Below are 13,900 nucleotides of genomic sequence, written 5' to 3'. Positions count from 1 at the left end.
AAAAAAATATTCTGCTTTCCCAAACTTTATTAAAGAAAAAGCAATGATGGTAAATCTCTAAAACAGTCAATTTTCTGGGACTCTTCCCTTGAAAATGTGATGTTTGATTTTGAAACACATACCACAGTGTGCATGGTTCTCAACTGTACTAAATAGGTGAGAGGCTGAGATCCTAACAGGTTCATCTCCCAACTTTCCCCAGTCTGCAGTCTGTCTTTGGATCAGCAATAATTGCCTGAACAGCTACTATGGCTTCATTAATTTTTGTCTGTAGCTCTCTGAGCTCTTCTATATGCAGCAATCGCAGAATTTGAGCCGCTTCATTAAGAACTGCATCTATTTATAAGAAACATGGCAAAATTAATAACTTTTATATTTCAGACCACTCATTTCCCCCCAAAATGTTCACCAAGTTTCTAAAATATTTTGAATTAATCATCAAAACAAAATCACTTACCTCCTGTGTCAAAACCAAGAATATGCTTGTCTAAAGCAACAGGCAACCCCTTAAAAAAAAAAATGGACAAAATGAGGCAATAGTTAAGTATCACCTCTTTTCTTATCTAAAACTAAAGAGCAGCTAGCTATTATTTTAACCCTTTTAGTCACAGTAGCAAGGGGAATGAGAGTTCTCTTAAATTTGCATTTTGATGTTTGTTTTCCCTACTATAACCGGTGAGGAAAGAATGGCCTTTAAATATAGTGGGAGGCTAATTCCATAACCCATCCAATCCTTTAAGACCAGGCATATAAAATAGCTCCTTTTTGCTGTAGTGCCCCTGTCACTACTGCAGGGCTGCTATTATTCTGTTTTACCTACATTAAGCGGCAGTGTACAGGGCAAATGAAATAGGACTACTTTTAATATTACTTTCCCGAGCACATTAATTTGTCTGCAAATTGCACAAACCTAAAACATACTTTTTCTGCCAGAAATTTTAACAGATTATATGTAATATATATGATTTAACTTTCAACAGTTCATTTTGAAGTTACTTTGAATAGAATCTAAACCATAGTGATACTTCAATGCTATAAATGCTAAGTTGTCAATTCTTGCCTAATCTATTAATGAAAATCTACCTAGGTTCCATCTGCTTCAAAATAGCTAATAAACACACAATGTAAGTATAGAAACAAACAGGTATGGAAACTCAGTGAGCAAAACTAAAGAGTAGAATTGTACTGTGCTAGGCTGTACCAGAGGCTCCCTTTCCCCTTTGCCCAAACACCAAAAAATACCTCTATGGCTGAAGATGACCACATGCTAGTTATGAACAGTTACAAACAAGAACACAACTGTAAAACTTCTCCACTGTATTATTATTTATAGCATGGAATCTTTTGAGATGACATTAAAACTAAGATTTATTTGGAGCACTGAGAATAAAACTAAATTTTACTTTGTAAAGAGCAGCAGTGATTTGGCTCTGTCCTTATTTGCACTGCCTTCCAAACCATAGCTTTACCGAATGAATCTACTCTCTGTTTATAGTGTGGGAGAAATAGGCTGACCTTTAGCCCAATTTCCAGTGGCTGGATTCACACATAATTAATAAGCCAGTAAGAACCTTTAAAAGAAACTGTCTTTTGGAGGGAGTACACTTACCTGGCATCAATAACCTTTTAATAGAGGACAAATGACACTGGGGAACTGATGGAGGGGAAAAAAAAAAAAGGACTGGGGTTCAGGATGGTGGTTGTACCAACAAAGGCTGTCGCTGCAACATCTGTACAGCAGGAAGAGGGCATTATCAGGCAGCTGCTGCTAACCCATGAGGACATTCTCTGTATTGCCCCATAGTCAATGAGACTTTTGGGACATTTAGATTTATGGTACAATTTATCTAAAAACTTCTCAGAATTATTAGATAGTTATGGTGTAGTTTTCTCATTCTACTAAGATGAGTTTTAGTCACCTGTACCCTGAACCTCACTCTAGTAGCCTCTCTATCCCCAATTCATCTAGATCATCAACTAGCTCATGTAAACCACCACTCGAATCCTTGTCTCAACCACGTATCCACCAGGTGACCTTATGCAAGTTACTTAGGTTTTATGCGAGGAAATAGAAAAGGTAAAATGAGATTTCTCTGAAGAAACAAAAGAACAAACGTAGGATTTAGGTCAAAAAGGAAAATATTAGAAGAGGTTGTATCCTGTTCCCCAGCAATTAGTCAAAATAACCCAGTATATTTCACAAGTGCACATTCCTTTAAATAAACTTCGACTAGGTAGATGCAGTGGTTTACACTGGTAGACTGGATGTGCCATTGGCAGCTTCTCTAAGGTGTGAAGGGAGATAAACATGAGTTCATTTTTCATTCAAAATGGTTAGACACAATTTGCTTAGAAACCACATTCAATCCCCTTAAAGTAAGCTATCCTTTCTCTGGGCAGTTCTAACACAGAATGGGTATCTTAAGCAGTAACATGCAGGGTTTAACCCATGACAACACCAGAAGAAACTTTCATTAATAATTACTTTAGATTTTACTTAAAAAAATACATACCTCTTTTGCTTGATTTGCTTTAGCAACTGCATCCTGTGTCAGGCGTTCCTGGACCAAAATGCGAATTGCCTAAGAAACCCAAAAATACTGTTTTTAGTTTTCACTGCCTGTTTGTCATTTTTTCTTCTCTGAGTCTAGATAAGAAGGATGCCCAGTTTGATCAAGTTAGAATTACCTAGTTCATTAACAAACTCCCCATTAAAAAAACAAACATATTGTAATAAAAGTTCTCACATTTAATATTTAAAATGTGAAATGATACCCAAAACAATTTTAAAACATTTTTTTGAGTTGGTAACTCAAGTGTGCAGTAAAAAAATAAAATAAAAATAAAAAAATAAAGGACACATGGTAAAAAGTAGGTCTCCTTCCTTGTCCAAGCCTCAGCCATCCCTCCAGAAGACAATCACTGTTACCAGATCCTTGGATTCTTATTAAAAGTACAAGCATACTCAGGCAAGCATGTGCACACACATGCAATCTCTGACACGAAGGGTAGCACATCACATACACTGTCCTTGCTTTTTTCTCTTAATTATAGTAAAATGTTTTCAGGTCTTTCATAGAACATGTTTTTTTCATCACCAAGGAATTTTATTCCAGCAGACACAAGTGCATACATGCATTTGCATAAACTAAAAAAATAAGATTTTTAAATGGAATTTTAACTAATGGATGACAATTACAATTCAAAAGTAAGTGAAAACTGGAAATTTTTTTAAATAATAAAAACAAATTAAATGCTACATTTGAGAAGAATTACTTAAACCAATCTTGAACAGTGATTGCAAATGTAAACAGTGTGGTGGTCAAACAGTTAATATATTGATTCTCATACTTGGCAAATCTATGAAGATGTTTTCCATGTTGTTATGCATTGTTTGAATGATTCTTAAAATAACTCAAAGGACAACCATGCAACTAGGATTAGAATTTTATTAAACTTATGATTATAGCTAACTTTTACTTTTTTCCCATTGGGTGTTTAAAGTATAACAAAGAGAACCTCCAAAATGCTGAATTGTCTTTCTCCTCCCAGTTAATGATTAAAGCTGATGTGAATACTGTAGAACTGTTCCAAATAATTTACATAATTGCCTAGGTAAGGAACAAGCCTTTGAAAGGGCTAAATTTCACTAAATACAACTTTTTGTCTCTTGACATCCAATCTGAGTTGAGAAAATCCAAGTTGACATTCAGAGTCAGCATACAGAAAAATAATCTAGGAACAGAATAGTCTTTCCCTTGTTACAACCGCCATTTACTACATACAATTCTAAATAGTAGAATAAATTAATCTAATAGTAGAATAAAAAAAATAGAATAAGGCTTAATCCTTCTTATGGGTAGAGTGAAATTTAATTATTTAATTCACTGCAAAGCAATTTAAAAGTAATTTACATGTGCAAGGTGTAGATTTTTATGGGAAACTAAAACTTTAATTAAACTAAAATAATGTCCAAGTCTGGTATTGTAAGTACCACTCCCCTCTCCATGAGACCCCCACTATACTGTCACAATTTCTTGGCATAAATTTTCTGAAATATGAGTATATTTTTCCTCTCAGAAATAAGAGACCTTTTTCAGACTACTGGAATCCCTGAAGTGGAGGTATGAACTGAGGGCCTATCTAGGAAGGGTGACTTGGAAGACAGAAACATTCTTTCCTTCCTCAAAGACATTTTGGAATATGTACTTTTGGCCAAATTCACCATTACTAATTTGGCATATTCCACTATCTTAATGAATAGGGCGATTTAGGAAATATAGAAACGACAATGTCAGAATGCCTACATTAAAATCCTGGCTCTATCATTTTTTTGTGTCATCTTGGACACTTATTCTCTTTAAGTCTATTTCTTCATATACATATTAAAAAGACATTAGCATCTACCTCTAGGATGTTGGGGAGGATTGGATGAAACCATCTTTGCAAAAGGATGTAAACAAAATGGTAGGCACACAGTAAACACTCTTTGATATTAGCTGTTATTAGATAATCTAAAACAGATGAAATCTGCTTTATGTTCCACATTCCTCCACATTTTGGTCATCAACCATAAATTTAAATATAAAAAAGTTGATTTTTTAAAAATTGAGTTTAAATATCTATACTAATAAAAGGGTAATATGCTAATTAGAGCAGACGTCTTCCAGATGTCCATCTGGACAAAGCCACAGCAGATGCGAGGCCCGGGGATCAGGCAGCCGTGAGCCCCAGCAGCTGCGAGGCCTGGGGCTCAGGTCTCACAGCTGCGGCAGTGGCAGCAGCAGCCGAGTGATAGGGGCGTCGCCTTCCCCTGATCAGCCCTGTCACCTCCCGCAGAGGGAGGCCAGACTGTGGCTTAGGCCCGCTCCCTGTGGGAGCGGGCCTAAGCCGTCAGTAGGACATACCCTGGGGGCTCCTGAACTGTGAGAGGGGGCAGGCCAGGCTGAGGAATTCCCCAACCCCCCAGTGCACGAATTTTCGTGCACCAGACCTCTAATATATATATATATAAAAAATATCTGTCAAGAATCAAGAATATGAAGCTGACCTTAAGCATTACCAGGTAATCATCATGATGTTGAATCTGAAGAAGGTTAGCCAAAGCCATTACACCAGCCTTAAAATCAGGATTATTAACTAGAAAAAATTAAAATGGAAACTTAGAGCTCTGCAAACATATAATTAGACAGATATGTAAACATAAATTTACAAGAAACATTTTGAATTTTCCATTAACAATAAATCTCAATTTTTAAAACTTCTGACTGGAGCAGTGCAGAGGCATCAACAGCAAGGCAAAATGATAAGATTAATGGATTTCTTACTAATCAGCCAAACTGAACAATCCAATAAATAACTAAATTAACTCATAACTTTTTCTGCAAGGCCCATTTATGCAGCACTTTTAATTAACATTTCTTCCCAAAGCTATTCATTTTAATACATAGATCCCTTCAATGGACAGTTTTCCCAAAACCTTTTCTCTAAGCAGCAGCTCTCAAGTGTCTAAGCAGCTTATTAATTCATAAGAATAACTCAAATTATAGGTCACAATGAATCAGTGAAAGAATTATTTAACGTATTACTATAATGTAAGTAATTAGACTCTTTATACTTTTTAAAGCAGAATTACTAAAAGACATCTGGATTTAAAATAATGAAAAATTTAACCACTTTCTCATAGTGTCACATTAGATTAGAAAAAATGTTATGTTACCAGGAAGCAAACAATCATCACCATGATTAAATACAAATAAAAATCTCCACACTACTATGAGAAGATCAAAGAAAAGCATTTCAATATTCAGATATTCAATTATAAGAGGAAGGAGACAGCACATTGTAACTGACAATAAAAAAAACCATAGAGAATAAAATATCTTCACAAATGCTGCCTGCATGAAGTATTTACTAAAACCAAGTAAACACAGACTTCATTTTAGAAAATAAAAATCATTTAGGAAACCAAAAATGTTGATCATTATTATGCATTTACATAGTCATCTCCCCTTATCCAAACGAGATCCATTTCAAGACCCACACTGGATGCCTAAAACTGGGACAGTACCTAACCCTTTATATAACATGTTTTATATATATATTTTGTTGTGTGTTTTTTTTAAAGAAGCTTTGTACAGCTTCTCTTTGGCATATCCAAATTGCCAGCATCATGTCTCATGTTTTGGGGCCATTAAGTAGCATAAAGGTTTCCTGAACACAAACCCTGGGGTACCATGATAATTGATCTGATAACCCAACAGAAACTAAGTGATTACAGTGTGGATATGCTCAGCAAAGGCTTGATTCATAAGCTAGGCAAAACAGTGCAAAACTTCACTATATTACTCAGAACAGTGCAACTTAAGGTGAATTGTTTATTTCTGAAATTTTTCATGTATTATTTTCAGAAAGCAGTTGACCACAGGTATCTGAAAGCATGGAAAGCAAAAGTGCGAATAAAGAGGGTCTACTGGACTTACCATCCAAATTGATCAATGGCTCTGCATTTTTAGCTGCATTGTCAGCATTTTTTGTATTATCAGATACTGAGTCCTTATATTTTTCAGCTGAAAAATAGGCAAAAATGCAATTTGTAAAACTGCAACTTAAAACAAACATTGTTTATATACTGAATCTGAGCCAAACTGGTTATTATAAAACAACTCATCCAATCAAAATTATTTTTGCTATTAAAAAAATCTAGCAGAAGACAATGTGATTATAGCTTTCTAATTAATCTAAAATGATTACTGAATCCTTACACAAGGATCTTTTCATTAATATCTTTAAAAGTAATATATATCAAACATTATTTAAATCAAACATGTCAAACTCACAGCCCGTGGGCCGCATGCAACCCACAATGAATATTTTTGCGGAAGAAAGACTTTAATAAAAATTTCGTAACTTAATTTTTATAATATCCTGTTATACATTATTAATGAACTACAACGTTCACTAATGACTGATTACTATCATCATGTTGCATTCATTTCCCTTACACGCCTTATGCGCAGGTGCACCATTTCTCTCTACTAATACTAGCAGCGAATATTAATTTGTGCAGTTATTCAGTGTCTGGTAAGTTAATGTCCAAGAAAAATTATTAATTTTTATTAAAATGTTCTATCATTTTATGTTAACGATTACTCATTTATTTCAGCTCTTTGTATTCAGCATGTCTCTATCGAAATAAACCTACATTCCTATGAAAATTGAAGCTTTTGTTTTTTTGCGGCCCACATAAACGTAAACCTTGTTTATTTGGCCCATGTTAGTTAGCCTTTGAGTTTGACTACTTGATCTAAATGTTTGCAAACAAAGTCTGCTTTCACGGCTTCCTTTAAAACTTGTAGGGGTAAGGGTAAATGTAAGTTACGTGAGATTAAATGCAAACAAACTAAAAAGTAAGTTTCTTCCCAAATCTTTTGAAAGCTGTATATAGAACCCAAAAACTTTTCTTTCTAAAAATATCAGTACTTCAAATAATACACCATCCTATACAAACCTAAACCTATTTTATGGAGACTTGAAAGCCAGAATTCCAAAGGTAGAGTTTGCAACTTTTACTTGAAAAATATTTAATATACTGAATGTAATGTCCAAATGCCATCTTTTGCTATAATGCTTAGATGATTTGCTATTGAAACGAGAGAAAACAAAAGTGTTAAGATTTAAATCAGACAGAAGATAGTTTACAGGAGCTCCCACTGGCCAAATCTGGGATAGCGTAAACATCAAGATACACTATTAGCCCTAACCGATTTGGCTCAGTGGATAGAGCGTCGGCCTGCGGACTGAGGGGTCCCAGGTTCGATTACAGTCAGGGGCATGTACCTTGGTTGCGGGCACATCCCCAGTGGGGGTGTGCAGGAGGCAGCTGATCGATGTTTCTCTCTCATCGACGTTTCTAGCTCTCTATCCCTCTCTGTAAAAAAAATGAATAAAATACATATTTTTTTAAAAAGATACACTATTAACAAAAAAAGATTGTAAGCCATTGAGTAAAGTAAGAATCCACATATACAAACTAATCTAAATAAACAAACAAACTGGAAAGACAGGAAAAGTTCCTCATTAAAAAGCCAACAAATAAACATAGAAAGAATGATGGAATTAAAAAAACATCATTTGGCAATTATCTGCATAATTGACTCAGATGAGATTCATCAAATGGAGCTAAACCTAGATGAAAAAGTTTGAGGAATAAAAGCATACTGACATTATCTCAAAGTATCTCCCAACAATAAATTTATTTATTACAAAGGGGAAATAGTAACTTTAGAATGGAGAAGCCTTAACCATGTGATCAAAGTAATAGCACCAGTAATAGGGACATATTACTAACACATGCCTCCTGATAACATGCACTTAGAAGAACAAAACATCACTTCTGTGATCTTAACAGAAGTACAAACCCTAACTCTAATCATGAGGAAACATCAGATAAACCCAGACTGAGAACAGTCAATAACCAGTTGACTGCCACACGTTCAAAACTGAAACCATCCCCACATAGACACTTATGACATACAAAGGGTTAAATATACGCCAGTCTCATGAAGCACAAATAAAGAATGAGGAACTTTTCCAGATTATAGGACTCTAAAGAGACATAACAACGGAATGCAACACATGATCAAAGAATGCATTTTTGTTTCTCTATGAAGAATATTATTGAGTCCAGCCAGGGGTTGAGTGTTGACCTATGAACAAGTCAGGGTTCGATTCCCGGTCAGGGCATATGACCAGGTTGTGGGCTCCATCCTTAGTGTGGGGCATGCAGGAGGCAGCCATCAATGATTCTGTCTCATCATTGATGTTTCTCTCTCTCCCCCTCTCTGAAATCAATAAAAATATATTAAGAGCAAAAAATATTGAGACAATTTATAAAACGTGAATAACAGCTATAGAGAATAGTAGTGAATCAAAGTTTATTGCCCGATTTTGCTAACTATCCTGTAGTTATGTACATTTAGGAAATGCACATTAAAGTACTCAAAGGCAAAAGAGAACCACCTACAACTTAGTATCAAATGGTTTAGAAAAAAATTATGTATGTTATATATAGAGAGAAGGACAAGGCAAATGAATTAAATGTTAATATTTACAGAATATGAGAAAATTTATTGTATCCTTGAAATTTTTTTGTAAATCTTAAATTATGCCAAAAAAAGTTCAAAGAAAAATTTAAGTCTGATTTTAATCACTTAAACTGACAAGCTAACAAAAACCTTTAAAAGTACTAAAGCACAATACAAATTTACAATGGTTTCATCAAATAAGGACAAACATTTTAAATAATTTAAAAGTCAAGAAGAATGCAAGGAGTTAACATAAAACCACAAAAATACACACAACAGTGCCTTCTACTGATAAGGGACAGTACTACCACTTTAGCCCTTTTCCCAAAAAGTCTGTTCTTACAATTCTGAATTTTAAGATTACACAAAAACTTGTTCCCTAGTTTAGACTTTTAATATACTTTTGATATAATTTACCTTTCAACAATAATTCAGCTAAAATTTCAAATAAAATTCAAGTATAAACTTCAATATAAAAAATTTACTTTATTTCAGATCCAACATCAGTGTATTTCTTTTATTAATTAAAAAATATCATGCTAGCCCAAGCTGGCATTGCTCAGTGGTTGAGCATGGACTTATGAGCCAGGAGATTTGCAGGCTCAATTCCCAGTGTGGGGTGTGCAGGAGGCAGCTGATCAATGATTCTGTCTCATCATTGATGTCTCTCTCTTCCTCCTTCTCCATTCCTCTCTGAAATCAATAAAAATATATCTGATATCTATAGTTCTTGGTACCTAGGTAATCTAAATTAAAGTATTATAAAAATGGACAAATGTGAAATAAATACAGTAAAAGTAAAGCAGAAATAAATTGAAATATGACTACAATTTTATTTGGGAATAGCTGAAATACACTTTTGAAAAGCTGGAGAATACTTTGTAAGAAATGAACATAGAGTTACCAACTCAAAGCAGAATAAAGACTTCCCTAAAGGTCCTAAAAATCAACTAATGCCACCAAGGCTTCTGATTACAACATTTATTCATATGTATTTTCATTTTAAACTAAAATTCAAACTGGAAAAAAAAAGGGCTGGAGCTTTTAATATTTCTGCCATAAAGTTTCTGAAATTTAAGTCTGGAGCTGGTTGGTGCTCTGTATTAGAATATGTGGACATTCAAATACTGTATTTGCCAAACATTAAAAGTCTTCTATTATATGCAAAGAAACAGAATCATGACTGCCCACTCCCTTCCAAAGATTCCCATATTCCCAATTCCTTAAACTATGAATGTTACCTTACATGGCAAAAGGACTTTGCAGATGTGATTAAATTAAGGATTATCCAGGTAGGCCCAATGTAATCACAGCACCCTTATAAGAGGAAGCAGGATGATCAGAGATGTGACAATGGAAATAGAGTTACAGAAAGACTGAAGACGCTATGCTGTTAGATTTGAAGATAAAGGAACAACATCAAGGAATACAGGAAACCTCCAGAAGATAGGACAGACAAAGAAAGAAATGGATCTTCCCTTAGATTCCCGAAAAGAATCTGTCAACAACCTGACAGTAAAACAAATGGCTGGGCTTCTGACCTCCAAGACTGTAAAATAAAGTGTGTTTAAAGTCACTGAATTTGTGGTAATTTGTTACAACAGCAATAGGAGACTAATGGAGGTACAGTACCATGTAGGAAGTATAACTGAGTAAGAGCTTACAATTTAGTGGGGCAAGTAAGACATAAGCCAAAATGGAAAGTGAATGACTTAAAAGGTATAGAGTTAAAAACTATGAAAGTTCAGAAGGAAATGCTAATTGGTATTTGTGCTGGATCTTATAAGGATGAGCAGGATTTAGAATGTGTAGAGAATAGAGTGAAATGGTATATTAGTCAAAGGAATATGTAAGCCAAGAAAACGAGGGAAGAAAAAAGAGATGTAAACAGGAGCCAGCATTAATCTAGTTGGGCTGGAATACCAAGCACATGAATACTGGTGGACACCAGTTATCAAAGGCCTTGAATACCAGGCTAAGGAGCCTGGAGTCCCTTTTGGAGAAAAATGGAAAAGCAATGATGCTTCTGAATATAATAGGAGGTGCTTTTTTGGAAGCCAACCATAGCATTCTAAAACAAATTTGTTTAAAAAAGTTAGCTTGATGGGCCATGCTGATGAGAATAGAGGGTGATGCTAAGAGACCAGTATGAGAGAGATTATAATAATCTCAGTAGAAAATGATAAGAGACTGAATTAGGGCAATAGTATGTAGTGGGAAGGCAGAACAGATACAATAGACATGGGAAAAAGTAGATGGGAACAGGACGGCAAGAAAAGGGACTCACAGATATCAAAAAGACTTAAAAAAGCAATGATTAAGAGAACTGAACTGACAGATGCATAAGAAGGAACAACACAAAACACAGAGGGTGGAGGTAAGATAATCAGATCTTGCACTTAGATATTGGCAGGCCTTTCAAAATGAAATGGTCTAATGAGAGGAAATGTTATTTTTGTTATAGATATTAGTATTTAAAAGCATCCTATAAGTATCTGTAATAAAATGGTTACATATAAATAATATATTTTGACCTATAATGTATATCAGCATTAGACATATCTTTCAGTCTCTTGTGAAATGACCTGCTGCAATCAACATTCTGAAATACTATCAATTTTTGAACACTAACAATTTAACTTGAAAGGCTAAGGTACAGACTGTGAAAGATGAAAAATTTATTAATGTAATAAATACTACTTTTTGAGAAGGCATAAAAATGCTTTCTCCAGAAGACACCATTTCTAAATTCTAATAAAAGACAAAACAAAAATCTAAATACCAATGAAAGACAGTGCTTTTAACTTCTTATAATAATAAAAAGGTTCTAATTTTAAAAAAGAAAATTCTTTCCCAGACAATTTAAGAGTTAGGGGGGATGGGAGATGGGTATTAGACACAGAAGAAAGGTTACCAAAAATTAAGTGTTTAAATAGATACTGAAAAGGAACATGAGGATATATAAAACTTAAAACTTAAATGTCTACCAAAAGTAGACAAAGAAACACAAACTGGTATTCCCTACATTTTTACTCCTTTCCCAAATCCCCCCTCCTCTCTTTAAAACATACATTCCCCACAAAACATACCGTTATCTCCATATTCAAGTCTAACGGCTAAACCAAGAAGCCAGTCAATTGCTTCTTGTCGCTCTTCAATCTTGAAAGGACAGCTAACATCTGTGAGATACTGTTGAGAGAAAAAAGAAAATCACTTTCATTATTGCTATAAAGTCACAGAATCAAAAAATGATAAAATTAAAAGATACCTTAGTTTGGATCTCAAAGAATTTCTCATAACATTTAAGTGTACCACCTTAAGTGAAGTATTTCCATCATGCTTTTTGAAATTTTTCTTTTGCAGATTCCAGATTTAGAACAATTTCCTCATTTTATAGATAAAAAAAATTGAGGTTAACACTTGCCAACATCTGAGACCTGAATCTGAACTTTCTGATTCCAGGTCTCAATACACATAGAGCAATTAAATAAAAGGACTCTAAAAAGAAGAACATAAAAATAAAGCAAGAGATAGAATTTTTAGTTTGAGGAAATCTTCTGGAAGAAGGAGAAATGGCAAAAGATAAAAGAAGCTAAGATGTATGAATTAATATGTTGCTATTTAGACAAGAGAGCCCCAGAAAGATAGAAAAAAATGCAAAGAATGTAGTGTTTTTAAACCCACTGGAAATAAATTTCTTAGACTTCATAAAACATAGAAGAAACAAAATGGGTATTAGACACATTTTTAATTGGAGATTAAAAATGGCGGCAGAGTAAGTGCATGCTTCACGGATATACCCCCAGGAACAAACTGGTATTACAGCTAAAATACTGAAAAACTTCCTGAATAATCAACAGAAAACTCGCAGGAGAACCCTGACACCCGAGATGGCAAGTGGAGACCACAAGTGGAGACAGCATAGAGACTGGTAGGAGGGACTGAGGTACGAAGGGCTGCCTAGGTGCCCATAGACTGCAACTGAAGTCCCAGAGAGATATCTCAGCTGTGGGGGGTTGCCACTGGGAACTCTGGGGTCTAACCCCTAAGCTGCCCCCCCCTCCCCCCAGCAGAGAACACCAAAACTGAGGAGGGCACCCACATAACATCTGGCTGTGAAAAGCAGCAGGGTGCTGTCTGCCAGAGAGTAAGAGCTGAAAATTCAGGCACCCTCTTAAAGAGCCAACGCACAAAATTCCCTGTGTAGCCACCCACCTTGTGCTCCGGCAAAGGGAGGGTGAAGTGGACTGGATCTGTGAGAGCAGAAGCCAGGACTGGGAACTGGGGATATAGCTCAAAAGGCAGACACCCCAAGTTTCCTGGGCTGAATCATTTCCCTCAAGCAGGAGAGGACATCTTTCCCACATAAACATCAGCCCTGCCTGGGGGAAAGACAGTTGACACATCCTATTGGAAAACACCTTGCTCTGAGGCCACTTCAGAGATTAAAAGTAACAATTAGCCTCCAGGCAGAAGCAACTGCCCCACCCTGTTGAAAAAACAAACAAACAAACTCAATCACTCCAGGAACACCCTAGGAGGATTGCCCAGGGGAGCAATTCAAGATGGAATCCTATCAGTCTGTAGGCCAAGGCAGTATCTGCCTGATCTAATTAGTCAGAAACAGCCTTTAATGCTGTCCTGCAGTAGAGATTGAGAGGTGTAGAGGATCTACCTAAAACACAGTCACAAACCCAAACAGAAAGCCAAAATGAGGAGACAAAGAAAACCCCAAAAAATGAAAGAACTCGAGAATTCTCCAGAAGAAGAGTTAAATGAAGCAGAGGTAAGAAATTTATCTGAAACAGAGTTCA

General features: G+C 35.4%; 1 protein-coding gene across 1 annotated transcript in view; it reads right to left on the bottom strand.

The window, feature by feature from the left end:
- LOC102775004 (chromosome unknown open reading frame, human C14orf166) overlaps positions 1-13,900 on the bottom strand; it is a 27,014-nt gene continuing 13,114 nt past the window's right edge. Inside the window, exons 4-9 of the mRNA XM_015570504.1 lie at positions 12,176-12,275; positions 6,483-6,569; positions 5,051-5,139; positions 2,514-2,582; positions 458-506; positions 1-336 (exon numbers count right to left, since the gene is read on the bottom strand). Of these exons, the coding sequence (XP_015425990.1) occupies positions 182-336; positions 458-506; positions 2,514-2,582; positions 5,051-5,139; positions 6,483-6,569; positions 12,176-12,275 (549 nt within the window). The 3' untranslated portion in view covers positions 1-181. The remainder of the gene's footprint in view (positions 337-457; positions 507-2,513; positions 2,583-5,050; positions 5,140-6,482; positions 6,570-12,175; positions 12,276-13,900) is intronic.

Source organism: Myotis davidii, unplaced genomic scaffold (assembly GCF_000327345.1).
Source record: "Myotis davidii unplaced genomic scaffold, ASM32734v1 scaffold847, whole genome shotgun sequence".
Classification (NCBI taxonomy): Eukaryota; Metazoa; Chordata; class Mammalia; order Chiroptera; family Vespertilionidae; genus Myotis; species Myotis davidii.
Note: the sequence above shows the minus strand (reverse complement) of the source record. Positions and strands in the feature narration are given on the sequence as shown.